Raw genomic sequence first — 18,542 nt, 5'->3', positions numbered from 1 at the left:
CACCATCACAAACTTCCATCACCAGATTTTGCATGGGGGGGGGAATCACTTTCCCCTATTCCAGTCATAACCAATGTAAGACAGAGTGCTCGTTTATTTGAGTGAGGATGCCAGCTGGAGGGGAGAAGGAATTCCCCCCCCCCACCATTTACTAGTTTTTTGAAAGTTTAATTATTTGTTAATGTTCTACTCACTTTTTAATGTTTGATTGTTCCTAATTTTTAAAAACTTTCCAATTAATATCATAGGTTTTAAATGTCTCTGGATACCACATAACAGGGTCCTTCTGACTGTTGCACCTTTGCTATAGGGTGCTAGAGGGATCAATATTTACATCCAGAAAACTTGATGGTCACGATTCTCAAGCAGTGAGCCTTAATTGAGCCAAATCCAGCAAGACCTGGCCTATTACATTGGTAGATACTGGGACAGGTAAGTTGACAACATGCAAGTACTAAGTCCACAAGCAGAACTCAATTCCACTCAACTTGTGATCTAAACTTGTGATTTCAACGCTGACAGAAAATACAGTCTCCCCTGCTACAGAAAAATGCATGCTATAGAGGTTTTGTATAGAGAAATTACAGCAAATTGAGAGAAACACACAAAAATATCTATCACAGTACTTACTGTTCTACCTCTGTGGGTGGAGTCCAAGCAGCATCAATCAAATGGAAGAGAGAATCAAAGTAGGATAAGTAGAATTGCCAGTCATCTGGGCTGAAAGTGAACAACAAAACGTTATATCTAACAAACCATTAAATATATATAAAAAGATCACCATGCCTATCCATTGGCACATCAAGAGGTCAATAGAGGCTACTCTTATAAGTTTCCAATTCTGAGAATACCCCGCAGGAAATGGCATAATGTTAATTGATCAGCAACAGATTGCCTTTCTGTAATGTTATGATTAGATACAAGAATAAATTATACTTTGTGCAACAGCTTGAAGTGTGATCAATTTACTACAGTAACTTTAGTCATAGATCATTATAACACAGAAACACGCCCTTCGGCTCATCTAGTCTTTCCAAAATATTATTCCACACCTGGACCATAGCCCTCCAAGCCACTCCCATTCATGTACTTATCCATATTTCTCTTAAATGTTGAAATCGAACCCACATCCATCACTTCCACTGGGAGCTCATTCCACACTCTCACCACCCTCAGAGTGAAGTACCCCCTCAGATTCCTGTTAAATATTTCATCTTTCACCCCAAACCTATGAGCTCTACCTCTAATCTGAGCCAACCTCAGTGGAAAAAGTCTATTTACAATTACCACATCTATACCCATCAATTTTGTATACTTCTATCAAATCTTCCCTGATTTTCTTCCATTCCAGGGAATGAAGTCCTAACCTGTTCAGCCTTTCCCAACAACTCAGATCAAAGTCCCGGCAACATCCTTGTAAATTTTCTCTGCACTCTTTCAATCTTTTGCGTAAGTACATGACCAGAACTGCACACAATATTCCAATTTAACATAACATCCTAACTCCTGCTATCATTGATTTATGAAAGCCAATGAGCCAAAAGCACTCTTTACAACCCTATCTTCCTGTGACGCCATTTTCAAGAAATTACGGATCCATATTCCCAGAGCCATTGTTCTCACCACATTTGTCAGTAGTCTACCTCTGACCATTCAAGTCCTGCGCTGGTCTGTCCTCCCGAAGTGCAACACCTCACACTTGAGTGCATTATATTTGATCTGCCATTTTTCCACCTGGTTCAGATCCCACTGCAAGCCTTAATAGTGTTCCTCACTGTCCATTGCATCACCAGTTTTGGGACTGTCTGCAAATTTGCTGATCCAGTTAAACACATTATCATCCAGATCATTGATTTAGGTGACAACCAGCAATGGACTCAGCACCGATCCCTGTGGTACACCACTAGTACAGGCCTCCAGTCAGAGAGGAAACCATCTACTACCACTCTGGTTCATCCAAATTACTACCTTAGCCTGAATACTAAGCAACTGAACCTTCTTGACCAGCCTTCCGTGTACAGCAGGATGTTGTCAAAGAACTTGTTAAAGTTCATGTAGACAACCATCCACTGCCTTTCCTTCATCAACTTTACCGGGATCTCAAAAAATTATAAAATTGGTTAGACACAACCCAAGGTTTGGTCTAATTTTTAGGACAAACCAGTCTTAAAATGCTCATTGCCTGAGAGTTGCACTTTGTAGACAAAAACAAATACTAATTTACCATGGTCAAACAAAAAGTAAATGACCCAAGATTAATAGTACGTTTAGCTCTGGGTCATATCTTTTATTTTATAATACCATATCTTCTCTTTGTTAGAATAATACTTTTTAAAAGGAATGTCATAGCATGTAATGAGCAGAGGATCAGACAACTTACTGTATATATTTAAAAAGACCACGAATATTGGAAATCTGAAATAAAAACAGAAAATGTTAAAATGCACAGCTGCTCAGACAGCATCTGGAAGAGGAAAAGTACTTATCTTTTTCTTTCAGATCTTGACCAACCTGCTGCACATTTCCAACATTTTCTGCTTTATTACAATTTTTTTTCCAAATCAGATGTCCAATCACATTTAAGCTATTCTGATAGAGGACATCTAGAATTGGAATGACATTTTTCACAAGTCAGAAATATACAAAAAAGTGTTTTTGTAGATTTGATATATTCCTCGACGCACTGAACTGCTATATCACAAATACACGTATTGAGATTCTACTACAAATTACAATACAAAAAAAAGGGGGAAGTAAACAAGGTAACCGCTGAAATAAATTGAAATAAATTTTGAAAATCCAAGGAGGAAATTGATTAAAAATTATAGATAAGGAATTCATGAAAACACCTTAAATCAAGCTTTTGATTAATATGTTACAAGTAATATAGCCATACAGGAACCTCTATGAGGTTTGAGGCGAGAACAGTCAGTTTAAACCCGAAGTCCGGAGCAGAGGAAGGAGTTAGAACAAGACTCTATTGGAACTGGTACTCAGGAAAAGGACAAAACTGCGATCTCACATTGAGGCATCATGAGGCTTATGGAAATAAAACACTGACTGCAGCATCCAATGACCAATATTTTAATCAGATTTTGTTATATCTGAAGGTGTTATCTTGATGATCAGTTTACAGTTTCTTAGAAATATTCAGCTCTCAGAGTAGCTGAAGATAAAACTTAATACAATAATAAAATCGTAATTGGCACATGGAAGATTAGTGGAATGTCTTTAAGGCTCCAGCTCAGAGAAAGCTAACTGGCCAAGTCAGGAAGTTTGTTATAATGCCATGGTGCACTACATTTGTTTTGTCATGAGAATCAGATTTACAACACAAACTACTTTTAAGGACTGCTCACAAGAACCATGTTTCATTTTGTCAGTCGTTCACAATAATACACATCAGGCATGTGTTTCTTCAAATGAAAGCTAGCTTGCTCTCAGAGGGTAAGCATTTCCCACTACCCTAAGAAATCACACTAGTTTTCAGTCACCGCTGTACTCCACATACTGTCTCAGAAGAGCAAAATCTGAGACTGAGGCAGTAGCAGAGATAGAGGGGTAGTAATTGAAAACAAACTTACAGGCTACTTCACCTTTACTTGCTTTTTGCTACTTCGGTAACTGCAGCAACAGTAACTGCGGTAACTGCCTAGGTCCACCAGAAGCAAATTCCTGTGCCTGGCACTAGACTGGATGGGGTGGGGGCAAAGGCGGACTACAGAGAAAGCAGAATCCTGCTTCAGAACAGCAGCCTCAACCACAGAAGCTCTCTTGCCAGTCCCAACCTGATTCTGGTGTGTGATGCACCAGACTGGTGCTTTTTAAGATGGGGTTATCAGGAAATCAGAAAATCATTTGCGAACCAAAAGTCAAAATCCTGTCAAAAGCTGAAAATTTCTCCCTTCCAGTATAGCACTAAGCACTTCACAGATGGGACTCCAGGAGTGTCAGCTTTGTTAACTGCATTGCTTGTGTGTCTGGGGATGACACACTCACACATGCACTGGGAACCACACCTGCATTTTGCCCTTTGAAAAGCACACAGTAGCCTTCAAAGCAAAAACTTGGAAATCCCTTAGACAAAACCATTTGACACAAAATATTAATTGCACTATTAATACATTAAAAATCAATATCAGGCAGGATTAAAGTCTAATGGTGACTTCCCTAATATCCAAGTTAAAAGCAGTAACAGCTGCAGTGGAAGTTACAAATTATAATTGCCTTCAACACCAATAAAAAGGATCACAGGAAGGAAAGGAGGAAATAGGCCAAAGGTTTTATTCAGATTCCTGAACTGTAACTCCAGCTAGGTCATGGAAATCAGCCTCAGTACAATATCTCCACAGATAGATAGCCTGTCAGCAATCACTGCCACGGTTTATAGATGAATGTGATCAATTTGGTGAGCTGTCAGCAAACATCTGGCAGCCATGAACTTTATCCCTGCAAAGGCATGAAGTTCAGGGAAATTAGAAAAATTCACTGTCCCAGTGCTGTGGCAGCATCAATTAACTTCAACTTAGAAGCCCAGTTACCCTTCAGGATACAACAGCTGAATGAACACGATTTCTGAATATATAATAGCAAGTCATTCCCCATAAAAACAATTAAGTGAAAACCAGCTCACTTGTTCAATAACAGTTTTCTTGATAGTGCATTGCATTCAGGCCACTTTATTAACTTCTTGTAGAGCACCATACATTTCATTTCACGGCTCTGCAATTCACTGGTCAGTTTCTCTGAGGGGAAAAGAATTTTTAATATAAACAAATGCATTTTCTTCAACTCAAACATAGCCTAGGGTTGAGTGATTGTAAGGGTTAATCATGAATAAGCCTCTCCATTATTTCTAATGGGCACTGGGACAGAATGCAAATTCACATAAACGACACTTTAGAACATAAAAATCTACAGCACATTACAGGTCCTTTGGCCCACAATGTTGTGCCGACCATGTAACCTACTTTGTGGAAATTACGAAATGGAAATCGTCAATGATTTTTAAAAATATTTTACTGTAGAGTATTCAGGGATACCAAAATACTCGTTTAAAGCAGAATTGTGAACAAATGGACTTAAATTTCAGGCACTTCCCAAGGCAAGATAAATGCCAAATCATGGGAATAAAATACACTGTCCTAAAGGTTCAAAAGTTCATTTTATTATCAAAGTACGCATGCAGAATACAACTCTGAAATTTGTCTCTTCTCCAAATCATCAGAGAACACAGAAAACCATATAAGTAGTTGAAAGAAAGACATTAACCCCCCCCCCACACACACACAGGAAAAAAGAAACAAGAACTCACAAACCCCAAACACCCCAACCCCTCCCTCGGACAAAAATTAGCAGATCACCCAAACCCATAGCCTGCCAATCTGCAACAAGAATGGCCAAGAACATGAAAAAAAACACTACATTGAAAGAGGCCAATATGAACTAGTTAGTTTGAACTACAGTCCAATCGATAAATCTCAGAATTCAATCGCCCCTCTGAGGGCAGCGACTCGAACCAGCCGCCCCTGCGGAGGACAGCTCGCATTTCTGTCCTGGAGTTTTCTCAAGGACAGCAGAGCGCTAGCTCTCTCAATCAAACTAGAGACTAAGCCACAGGCTCCAACGTTTTCAAAAACAAAATTAAAAAGAAGTGGAAAATGAAGAAAAGCTAAAATGATTGACTATCTGGAAGATGTCGTCCGAGGAATCACTTCACTGGTGCCATCTTGACCCTACTGAACAATTCGAAAAACTGTCTGTGCGACATTATTAAGAGAGCATCAAGAGGAAACAAGGCAAATTTATGACCGAAGATAAGATTTTTCGACCTAGGTCAAGAGATAAATGGAAATTACAAGTTCACAGAGCAAGTGATCTAAATGTGCAGGATCAGATTTACCACATATACAGAATTATTAAATTACTACAGACAGGTCAGATCACTCAGCTACAACTTCCTTCATCTATTGAACAGACAGCACTGAAACAGGACAGAGGTGAGCATCATCTCTACCAGCTTTTCATGTGTCATTGCTTTGAGAAGTTAACAGCAATTAAGCCAGATGCCTGCATTCACCTTCCATAAACAACAATGACTAAGTCTACAAATGAAAGCTGCCAATGCTTCTATAATCACAACTCATAAGGCGTTTAAAATATCATGGTTTTTACACAAAACTTAAGTAAATTAGCTTTCTTCTCACCTCCTAGTTTTCCTCTGATGACTTCCAGAGCCTCCAGGTCTTTTCCAAGACGTTCCAAAATCATTAAATAAAGTTGCACCTACCATACAAAAAAAAACTATGAAGCAACTAGAGATTATATTCATACTCTATGCAACAGTTAGCCAAAGTCATAGCAATATGCTCAAGATTAAATTCAAAATTTGGATCCCCAGATTTCATCAAAAATTATCAAAGACAATGTTAGTAGCGGACCGCACAACCCAATTTACATTGGTGGTACGCAAGTGGAACAGGTCAAAAGCTTTAAGTTCCTTGGGGTCAATATCACAAATGACCTGACTTGGTCCAACCAAGCAGAGCAAGTACACATGGAATGGTGCAAAGTATAGTACTGTAGACCAAAAAGATGTGATAGCAGAGGTAGACCTCTCCAGAGTGACTGTTGACAGCAGAGGCAAGCCACTCTCTGCTCCATCTTAATATATTCACCAACACTGTATGTGTACTCTCATTATTATCTGCAGAAGATCGTGAACAAGGCGTAGCACATCACACAAACCAATCTTCCGTCCGTGGACTCACTTTACACTGCACGCTGTCGGAGCAGTGCTGCCAGGATAATCAAGGACACGACCCACCCAGCCAACACACTTTTCGTCCCTCTTCCCTCCGGGAGAAGGCTCAGGAGCTTGAAGACTCGTATGGTCAGATTTGGGAACAGCTTCTTTCCAACTGTGATAAGACTGCTCAACGGATCCTGACCCGGATCTGGGCCGTATCCTCCAAATATCCGGACCTGCCTCTCGGTTTTTTTGCACTACCTTACTTTCCATTTTTCTATTTTCTATTTATGATTTATAATTTATATTTTTAATATTTACTAATTTTTACTATTTTTAATATTTAATATTTGTAATCCAGGGAGTGAGAAGCACAGAATCAAATATCGCTGCGATGATTGTACGTTCTAGTACCAATTGTTTGGCGACAATAAAGTATAAAGTATAGTATTAGTATAGATTCCAAAATAGCTAAAAGTTTGGAAAGAAGCTCTAACTCCAGTTTGAATCAAGGAGTGGGATATAAATCCAGAATTGTTGCCCTAACCTGAGGCACAAATAATTAAATAAGTGAGGTCAGCACAGGAAAAGAGTCTAAGCATGGTATCGTCAGCAAGAGATCTCAACATGCAGGAATAGATTTACCAAATTCTGAAAAATTATTGAAAAAATTACAAATAATTGGATATTTTTTTTAAAAATTTCTAGGAATCAATTATTATACAAATAAAGCAGGGTTCGTAAGAAATTTAAGAAGTTAATCCGCATGTTCTGAGGTGTCCTCATTCTGGGGTTCACTCTTTGCAATGTGCAATTTTCTTACCTCTGCTTCTGCCTCGATCTTGTCCTCTTTTACCATCTTTTCCACCATCCGCTGTGCTAAGGGGAGGAACATTGTCTTTGATAATTTTTCATCTTGAGCTGAAATGGACTATGTAAGATACAAAATAAAGTCAAAAATTGACCACATATACATATATTTTGACCCTTTAAAAAAGTATAAGTAACTGTTCCACAACTAAATTAAGCCCAAATGACTTAATACAATTCATAAAGGAAGACAAATAATTAGTCATGAGCATTTCTTAATCGAAAAGGACATAAGTTCAGCTAAACAGCATTCACAAACTCTCCCTTATCCAACTGCTGAGGAGGTATTTTGGATCCAACAAACAGCTTGGCAAGGGCTATACTTCCTTAAGACAGAAAACTCAAATAATTGACTCATTTTGCCATATTTCTACTGAAATTCAGACCACGACAATTCTATTAGGTATTAAGAAGCTTGTTTTGACTGCCACAACCAAACCTTTGTGACAGAAGACAACCAGCAGCTATAATTAGCCAACAAGTTTTACAGATATAGAAAACTGTAGATATTGTAACTACAGAGTCAGTCAGTGGGGGCCGCTCTGAATCCGGGGTTGGCAGCTATGCATCTCCATCTTCTTCGATCTTGGGACAGCACCGAGTACAGCCTCTCCTCCAGTTTGTTCTCGCTGGCTGCCTTGGCACCGCCTGCCGCCACCCCGCCGAACTCGAGTCCGAGGCCGTGTCGGCCTCCAGCCACGGCCGCTTCTTCGAGCTCGGCCCTTCCTTAGGCAGAGGCCTTGGGCAGGTCCAGGTACACGGTGCAGCGCCCAAGTTCATCATGTCTCTTCTAACTAGGTGCATAGCATACAATTTGTAGATACGTGGTGAGGCTTTAATCTCTTCCACGGAAGATGGCCGTTGGCTCACAAGGAGCTCATCCGCCCTTTGTCAGGTCTTGTTTTTTCAGTCCTGCTGGGTGTCCTCACACTCTCCTCACTGGACTAAGTCCGGTGGGGAGCTGGCCAAGTCGCCGGCCACTCAACCACAGCCCCCAGCCGAGCACCCGCCGCCCGCCAAATCTCTCAGAGCGTCCGGCGCCCAACCGAAAACCATGGCCAAGCAGTCGGCAACCAAACCAGAAGTGTAACTACACAAATGCAGAAAATTATTGATTTCATCAACTAAAAGTTATTCTTTAAAAATCTGGGACTACATTTATTGAACAAAGTAAGAACACATTGAATTGATCCAAAGGCAGGGGCAAGTTATCCCCTCTTGATTTATGCCACAGCAACTTTGCCAGTGCTATATCACAAGATTAATAAAAAACCTCAAAGGAGAAGTACAAATATTGTTAATACTAATTTTTACTTCCGCTGACAATATTTAAACTTCGCCAAGGGTTCCATTTCCAAGGTGATTTGTTTTCAAAACCAGTCTGAAAACACTTTATTGACCACTGACCATCATCCTTCCATTAATTCCTACATTAATCCAATTTATTTATTTTTTTTAACTTTTTCAATATCATGAAGAGAGGAAACATGTTTTCCACCTGCAAGAATCAGATGCTAATTTTAACAAGGTTAAGTACTTGGAGATAAGTTATTGCTTCAATAATCTCAGCAACATTCTCCAGCTGTTCCAATGCAAATGACAAATTAATTTTAGTCAAATGATTCTTTCTTTTAACATGCTTAAGGTAGCAAATGAGTCCAATTTTTTTCCAAAATGCAAACAAAATTTTAGGTGACTAACACATAAATGCCTCAAGCTTATACTAATTTAGCTCTCCAACTTATGTACTGCTTAAGAATTTTGAGTTTATTTTAATGAAACAAAAATATCTACCTGAACTATGATGTAATAACCTAAATGCAGTTCTTTTCCCCCATCTTAGTAATGACACTCACCTGCATGACCAGACTCATCACAGACCAAAAATAATATGGATTCTTTGGAACAATCTTGTAAAGTGCCATCCCAGCCTGAGGAAATAAAATTCCACAGAACCTTAAACGCATCAGGAAATTACACAAACTCTAAGGAGTTGCATTAAATCTCAAGTGTAATGCTTAGGAGGTAAATAGCAGTTTTAACAATATTTTCAAAGGAGATGGTAGCACCATTCAAGCAAAGGACATGCTAGACAAGGGGGTGGGCAAGGTCCTAAATGAGTATTTTGTGTCAGCATTTGCCGAAGAGAAGGACACAGAGGATAACAAGATCAGTAAATGGAGCATGGTAATATGCTAAGACATTTTGAGATAAAGAAAAAGGTGGCATTTGGTCATGAGCATTAAGGTAAGCAAGTCCCCAGGGCCAGATGTGATGTACGGTAGGTAACTGAGTTTGACCAAGACCTTTGTATCCTCTCTATCCACAAACTGATACACGAGGAATGGCCAGTAGCTATTGTTGTTCCTTTGATTCAGAGGCACATACGTTAGGGGCATTTAATTAAGACCACAAGATAGGAGCAGAATTAGGCCAGTACACCCATTTAATCACGGCCAATCCATTTCTCCCTGAACCCCATTCTCCTGCCTTCTACCCGTAACCTTTCTTGCCCTGACTAATCAAGAACTATCAACCTCCACATTAAAAGCATTCAATGACTGGTCTCCACAGCTGCCAGTGGCAACTAATTCCACAATTTCACTACCCCCTGACTAAAGAAATTCCTCCTCATCTCCGTTCTAAAGGGACATCACTCTATTTTGAAGCTGTGCCTTCTGGTCATAGACTCCTGCACCACAGGAAACATCCTCCACACATCCACTTAAAGTTCAAACTAAGTTGTATTATAGAAGTACATTATGTCACCATATATAACCCCAACATTTTTTTTGCGGTCATACTCAATAAATCTATAGAATAATAACAGAATCAATGAAAGACCACCTAACTGGGGTATTCAACCAGAGTGCAGAAGATAACAAGCTGTCCAAATACAAAAGGAAACAATAATACAAATAATAATCAATAAATATTGAGAACCCTGGATGAAGAGTCCTTTAAAGGGTGTCCATTGGTTGTGGGAACATTTCAATGATGGGGTAAGTGAAGCTGAGTGAAGTTATCCCCTTTGGTTCAAGAGCCTGATGGCTGAGGGGTAATAACTGTTCCTGAACCTGGTGATGCGAGTCCTGAGGCTCCTGTACCTTTTCCTGAGAGCAGCAGCAAGAACAGAGCATGCCCTGGGTGCTGGGTGTTCCTAACAACAGATGTTGCTTTCCTGCAAAAGCGTTTCATGTAGATGTGCTCAATCACTGGGAGCGTTTACCTGTAATGTTCTGGTCCGTATCCACTACTTTTTGTAGGATCTTCCATTGAAGGGATTTAGAGAGGGTACAGAATGGGTTTACCAGGATGCTGCCTGGATTACAAGGATGTACTGAAATCTGACAGAGATCATGAGAGACGCAGAGTAGACAGTGGTATCTTTCTCGCCGGGGCTGAAATGTCTATAATACTAGAGGACATGCACTTAAAGGCGAGAGGGATAAGTTCAAAGCAAGGCAAGTTTTGTTTTGTTCATTGAATGATGTGTGTCTGGAAAGTGCTGCCAGGGATGTGTTGGAGGTAGATGTGAAAATATGATAATGTTTAAGGGGTTCTTAGATAGATGAACACGCAGCAAAAGAGGAAATGAACCATATGCAGGCAGTGGGGATTAATATAATTAGGCATCATTAATTTAATTAGCTTGGCACAACATCACAGGCAAAGGGTTTGTACCTGTGCTATACCGTTCTATGTTCTAAAGAGAATGCCAGATTAATGATTTAAATGCAATTGTTCTGAACTGGTATAAACAAATCTTTCTATTTACTTGGTTTAATTTGAGAACATGGGGAGGGAAGGAAAAACAACATCAAAAGAAGGCACCCCTTTTCTTATAATTTAGAAACAAACTACACAAGAACATTTAAATATTGATGATCAGTCAAAGCTGTGAATAAGCTGAAATAAAAAGTGGTGTTGAGTACTCGATGGGGCAAAAAGCATCTATGGAGTGTTACGAGAATACACATAAAGTTAAGATGTTTGCTGGCCTGGGCTAGCATCAGTGGCATCAGCAGTTGGTCTGCCACCTGCCCTCAGGGGAAGGAGAGATAAGGAACAATGGAGCAGCGTCTGGAGATGTGTAATGAAGGGATGTGGGAGAGAGAGCTGTCTGGAGCGGCTCCCCCCCTTTGAACCCTGAACTGTTTGAAGTGATGGACAGGCGATACCCCAGCAGGGGGATAAAAAGGGACAGGTTCGCTAAGACAGACACACACGCCACCCGAGGTAACAAGACCCTGGAAGCGGTGCGCCTCTTACGAGTGGGTGAGAAGTGCCAGACAACGACAAGGGTGGAAAGGTACGAACAGCGGGAACCCGGTGTGTGTCCGCCCTTGCCTGGGTGCCGGGTTCACTGCAGAGGATCGACCGCATCTGGAGGAGGGGTCACAGTCGGTGACCTCAGGTGACATCACCAAGGACCCGCCCAAATGCTGTTTGTGAGCCATCTCGCTGGTCTGTGAGTGAAGCCGTTCTGAATGATCAGTTGTTCCTATTCTATCTCTCTCTTCCCCCACCTTGTCCATCGCCATGGCAACGATTACTGCGAACTGAACTACTAACTGGACTGAACTTTGAGTCATTTTGAAATTGGTCATTTACCCCTAGACAACGATAGAGCTTGATTGATGCTGTTATCTTAATTCTGTGCACATGTGTGGTTATCATTGTTGAATTGTTGCATTTATTATCCTTTCGATTACTGTGTTGCTTGTTTCTTTAATAAAACTTTCTTAGTTCTAGTACTCCAGACTCCAACTGAGTGATCCATTTCTGCTGGTTTGGCAACCCAGTTACGGGGTACGTAACAGGAGAGAGAAACAGAGTTAATAATTCAGGCTTGAAATACTAAATGTTTCACTCTTCACTGATGTGGCCTAAGCCTTCAAGTGTTTTTTTAAAGCCAGATTTCCAACTACTACAGTTTTTTATAATTTTCAATTACTTTTAATAAGTTGTATTTTGCTCAGAATGAGAAAGACTCCAGCTTTGCTGTAGAAATAATACCTGTTGCATTTTTTTGTATTCTCCAACCCTGGCATATGCCATGAAGAGATGCGAGTGGTACTCTTCGCTGCTTGGAACTTTTCGCACAGCAGCTTCATACAACTTAGTGACCAGTTCAGCTGAAAAAGAAAAGCATTACCTTGACGTGAAAGGAATTAAAAATCTCAAACATTCAGCACGCATTAAAATATTAAATTAATTTCAAATAATACCCTTCTGATATTAAGCTTCAGACAGAAGAACAACAAACACCAACCATGTCAGGTTCAGGCTGTCACTCAATTACCTTGCTGGAGTTGGACAAAAGGAACTTACAATGGACTGAAGAATCTCTAGAGTCAGAAAAGCACAGCACGTACACAGACCCTTCAGCCCATCTAGTCCATGCTGAACCATTTAAACTGTCTACTCTCATCAACCTGCACCAGAGCCCACCATACTCCTACCTTCTATGTACCTATCCAAACTTCTCTTAAATGTTAAAATCAAACTTACATGCACCACTTCCACACTTGCAGCTCGTTCCGCACTTACAACTCTGAGTGAAGAACTTTCCCTCATGTTGCCTTTAAACTTTTCACCTTTTACCCTTAACCCATGAGCTCTGGTTGTAGTCCCATCCAACCCCAGTGGAAAAGGGAGGAGTAAAGTTGTCCAAAATTCTTGATGATCATGAAGTAAGCATGTGTTTATTTAGGAATAAAAGAAAATCTCAGCTTTGGCTCTGTTGCTCTGTCCACATAGAAAGAAAACATTGGCAGAAGATAGAGCAACAGATATAAAATGCTGGAGGAACTCAGGTCAGGCAGCATCTATGGGGAGGAATAAACAGTCAACGTTTCCAATGTTATTCCTCTCCAGAAATGCTGCCTGACCCGCTGAGTCCTTCCAGCATTTCTGTTTGTTGCTCTTGATTTCAAGCATTTGCAAATGAAAAACACGAGATTCTGCATAACATATTTGGAAGCAAACTGCACCAGTAAGTCCATAAGGGTCTTTAGAACAGGACAGTAGAATTCTGATGGCATCACCGAGAATGGTAGCAGCAGGAGAATAAGGTTCTCTTGAACAGTCAGAAATAATCAAATGACAGACAGTGCTGTTTCTTTCTCTAACAGATGCTCGTTTCATGGCAACTAAGAACAATTCTACCAATACATCATTTCCTCTTTCACTGTTTCCACACTACTTGCTGGCAATAACAAACTTCAGGGCAGATTATCAATTGTTTTTGAAGTATTAAGTACACAGAATTTCAAAATATTATAGACATATTCTGGAACATGTAATTCTTTTTTGGCATAATGCAGAAAAATATCCAATGTGATGAGCAATGTCTCATGATTATCCTTTAGAGAAGGCTTCAAGCAGCAGGGAGTTGAAATGTGACTGCATTTAATAAATAAAGTGTAGATTTGCGTTAATGGAAGTGTATATATACCCTTTCTCACAGACAGGAAGCTACTCGAAACATCTGTAGAATGTCACAGTGTGCAAACATCGTGCTTTAGTGATGACTAATTTAGTTACGAAGACTGACAGAAAATATAATGATTAGAAAAGAAAACTGACTATGTTTATGCTATTTATTAAAAATCTTGTTCCGTGTCAAGTTCTACCAACTTTAAAATGTAATTTGCTTGCACTATTACGCACACAACTCTTTGAAACCCTCCCCATTTGGTAGATGACCAAGTTTCTCAGACTTTTATGCAACAGAAATGCTGAAAATCTTCTGCCATGTTTAAGATTTTAATTCACTTGCAGGCACAGAGAGAATATTCATCAAATTCAAATGGTGGCAGCAACAAGCACTAAAATAAAGAACACCATGGCTTTATACAAGAATACAATTTTTAAACGAGCACTGCGAATGCTTGCTGAAAATAATTTGCTTGCTTAAGTTTTCAAAAAAGGTTTATAATTAGATATTGAAGCTGTCTTCTGCACACTTACAGCTGCACCACATGCTTTTTAAAGCTGATGCCAATTAATGGAATGAAATTCAGGCACAACTGGTTCCTTGGTATTTCCTCCTTTCTGGGTCAAAGCCAGAAAGATTCTGCACATACCACACAATGCTAGGAATCCCCAACAACTGCTTGTGTTATTGGTCGATATCGCTGTCCTAGATTAACCTCAGTAAACTAATGAGCACAATTCAGGTTGTTATTTTCAAATAATCTTCAGAAATAAAAATTTCCACAAGTCGTTCTCAGCAGGTGCTTAATAGCTCACAGTGACTGATAACTTACATTCTAACATGCTCAAAACTAAGATTAAGCTACTCCTCCCCCCCACCACCCCACCAATCCCTATTGGACACTTTCTCATGTCCTTCCAAGCAAACATACGTCTATGCATCTCACGATAGAGAATGGTAAGGGCCTGTAAGGAGTTGTCATCCGTGGGTTCAAGTGCAGCGACTTCTTGTGCCAAGGTAAACGCATCTTCTTGTTTCCCTGTTCGCTGTAGGCCAATTGCTTTCAGAACCTTTAATGCCAGACCACAAGAGGATATTGTCAAGATTCAATATTTATAAACAAGTATTCATGGGCTTATTTAGCATATTGATAGCAATATCCGACAGAGAAAAAAAAATACATTACAATTTAACATTGTATTAAGGCCTATAGAGTGGCGGGGTGGAGATACGCCTCTACCAAAGGAGGTGTAAGGCGCTGCTTCCCTCTGCTTCCCTGCAGGTGACCCTAGGGCAAGGTGTAGCACCTGCCTAGCATTTCCACCCACCCCCACCCCCGCCGCAAACAACTGATCAGGTCACGTGAAGCCATGGGACCAGGTGGTAGATTTTGTATGAACAGCTGGTGCATATCACAAGGCCTGGTTACGCGACCACTGACATCAGACCATCTCTGAAGAGTATCGATAACGGCTGAGGTCACCTATCTTGTAAAGACACTGCCCAGAAGGCAATGGTAAGCCACTTCTGTAGGAAGATATGCCAAAAACAATCGTGATCATGGATAAGTCCATGATTGCACATATCATATGATACGGCACATGATGTCATACGGCAGTACATAATGATGATGATGATTTTAATTCCTAACACAATACTCTTGGTTTTGCAAGCTCAGAGTATTATTTAGAAATTTGTAGAAATTAAACACCATTTTAATGTTAAATAGCTCAAAATTCTTCTAACGTTATAGGGGACCGATGGTAGGTTAAACCATAAGATATAGGAGCAGATGTAGGCCATTTGGCAAATCAAGTCAGTCCGGCCATTCAATCATGAGCTGATCCAATTCTTCCAGTCATCCCCACTCCCCCGCCTTCTCCCCATACCATACCCTTTGAAGCCCTGGCTAAACCTATCTATCTCTGCCTTAAATGTACTTAATGATTTGGCCTCTACAGCCACTTGTGGCAACAAATTCCACAGATTTACCACCTTCTGGCTAAAGTAATTTCTCTGCATCTCTGTTCTAAATGGATGTCTTTCAATCCTGAAGTCGTGCCCTCTCGTCCTAGACTCCCCTACCATGGGAAATAACTTTGCCATCTCTAATCTGTTCAGATGCCAGAACGCTGTAGACCACAGGACAGAGTGGACTTGGAATGGGACCAGGAGTCGACAACACCCGGGGGGGGCGGGGGGAATCAATGGAGACCATGAGCACCAACGCGCACATTATACTGTTTCATTAAAATGGGCCCTTTTCTTTTTGTTTTACTTAATTAACCCTTTAGTCAAATTAATTGTAAAGCTAAATCGTTTAATTGCATATTTTGTACTGTTTGTTATTTCGTGGTACTGATTTGTAACAGGGTAACACATCACGCAGCATCCACCCAAACAGGAGGTTTTGCACCTCACATTTGGTGGGGCCAGAGATTGACTTCTCTAGACTTACACAGCCCACCGAACCTGAGGGTTACATACACTAAAAAAGCTTTTAGTATCTTCTTTGATATTAGTCACCAACTTCCTTTCATAATTCATCTTTTCCTTCCTAATGACCTTCTTAATTTCCTTCTCCAAGTTTTTAAAAGCTTCCCAATCTGCTATCTTTGATTTATTTCTGTTTCCACCTTCCTCAGCCCCTTCACTCCGGTTCCCATCCTCCTGCCAAATTAGTTTAATCCAATCTCTACATCCTGAGAGCAAAAGATAATCATTGTAAAGTCGGGACAGAAACTACATTGTCCACACCCAAAACCTTCCAAGTGGCAGCACTGGCTTGACAGGTTCTACAGTTTACCTCATTCTATTTAGTGTTCTGAGAATAACAAATCTAATCAAGTGAATCAAAATGTTCCTGTAAAAATTACAGATCGCTTGAGCATTTAAACTGACAAGAGCAAAGAACCTCAATGTTAACTGAAAAATGAAGTCAAAATCAAAATATTGAGAGAGGCTGATTCTAATTTGCACATCAAACAATTGAACTCTAAATCACGGCTGAAATTATCTTCAACCAAGAATCAGATTTGTTGTCATTAAAAGGACAAAGCTCCATCTCAGCAGAATGGCATATGTTAAGTGAAACAATGCTTTGATCATTTTTTAAAAATTTACTTTTCGCATTCAAATTGCAGAAGACTTTGTGGTGTAACAGTTGCAGATGCTCTACATGTATGAATCACCGAGCAACTAGAACTAACCATATTTACAACTCTCCCACTACCTGTTCAAAGTTGAAATAACAGAGCAAAAAAGCATCTGCCAATTTAGATGAATAATTAATATTTCAATGAACGTTAAATCCATTCTTGCATTCTACACATAGTACATTCTTGAACCTTGACTTAAGGTACAGGACAACTTTGCAATTACAATTTATGCTCTGGATCATAATACAACTTAAATACATTTTCAAAAGTACCAGTTCTGCAAAAATATCGCTTGCTAAATATGTTTCCTTTATCTCAGCTATTTAACAAATTATATACATCCAGAAGTCCATAACTCAAATGAATTTTACATTATTTTATATTTGAGAAATCTATTGCAATGCTTACCTTTGCACAGTGAAGATCCTTATGTTTCTTGAGCAATTTGTCAGCTTGCTGTATAGCCATCTTGTTGTTGCCATTGTCTAGATAATCTGTCCAACAGATAAAACTTATTAATATTTTTATCCAAATTTGGAAATGGTATTGAGGATATAAGCATCCATGGAACAGAATGGAATGCAAAACTTAGGCAGTACTGTAAGCATCAAGCTTTCAGAGTGTCAAAAAATAAAGTTGTTGGGGGAAAAAAATGCAACAGCAAAGAGCTTGCTCCTCCAAATGGACCACAACCTTGTTGTAGAGTTTGGAGGCTTGTGTGCCTTAATAAGCTGACAAGATATGCAGGCTGGAGTCAGGGCTTTGTGCATTGGCTCTTGGTAGGGTCACTCATGCTGAACAGGTCAAAGGACTGGTCCCCCAGGTTCGGGGGTTCAGCTCAGACCAACATCCCTAACTGGTCAGAACAAACTTGTTACAGAAACAGCAATCCTTCTACATCTGAGAGTGAGAGTGACGGTATTCCTCAGTCTTCACCCAGGGCTTGCAGGACTGACAGCTCTGAACACCACCAGAGATGGAGGATCTTCATTGCTGCCCTAAATGTCAATGGTATAATGGGTCGGTTAGTAAATAAAGAGCTAGTTTGCACCACAGCATCACCCAGGATGTGCTGAAGAAAGCAATTTCCTTGACTGCTAAGTGTAGCACTCAAAGGATCTAGCACTGTAGAAAGAAACTGGTAAATATCCCTCAGCCACTCAAGGCCACCTATTGCGGCCTTTGCATACTAAGAACACAAAGCACACATTTCCTTACTTTCACCATTTATAGTTCTTTGAACCACTATTTTAGGCACCATGTAGGGTAGGTATTGTACTACTGACGGTAACATAATCATACCTTGAGCACAGGAATTATATTG

The 18,542-nt window shown here is 40.0% G+C and overlaps 1 protein-coding gene across 1 annotated transcript in view; it reads right to left on the bottom strand.

Annotated features, from left to right (window-relative positions):
* Nucleotides 1-18,542, bottom strand: part of naa25 (N-alpha-acetyltransferase 25, NatB auxiliary subunit) — a 95,514-nt gene that overhangs the window by 55,233 nt on the left and 21,739 nt on the right. The window contains exons 2-9 of the mRNA XM_063034115.1: nt 17,627-17,712; nt 14,992-15,130; nt 12,638-12,756; nt 9,475-9,549; nt 7,572-7,679; nt 6,207-6,285; nt 4,634-4,745; nt 631-720 (exon numbers count right to left, since the gene is read on the bottom strand). Coding sequence (XP_062890185.1) covers nt 631-720; nt 4,634-4,745; nt 6,207-6,285; nt 7,572-7,679; nt 9,475-9,549; nt 12,638-12,756; nt 14,992-15,130; nt 17,627-17,712 — 808 coding nt within the window. The remainder of the gene's footprint in view (nt 1-630; nt 721-4,633; nt 4,746-6,206; nt 6,286-7,571; nt 7,680-9,474; nt 9,550-12,637; nt 12,757-14,991; nt 15,131-17,626; nt 17,713-18,542) is intronic.

This window comes from Mobula hypostoma, chromosome 27 (genome assembly GCF_963921235.1).
Source record: "Mobula hypostoma chromosome 27, sMobHyp1.1, whole genome shotgun sequence".
NCBI lineage: Eukaryota > Metazoa > Chordata > Chondrichthyes > Myliobatiformes > Myliobatidae > Mobula > Mobula hypostoma.
This window is presented reverse-complemented; position numbering and strand designations above follow the sequence as displayed.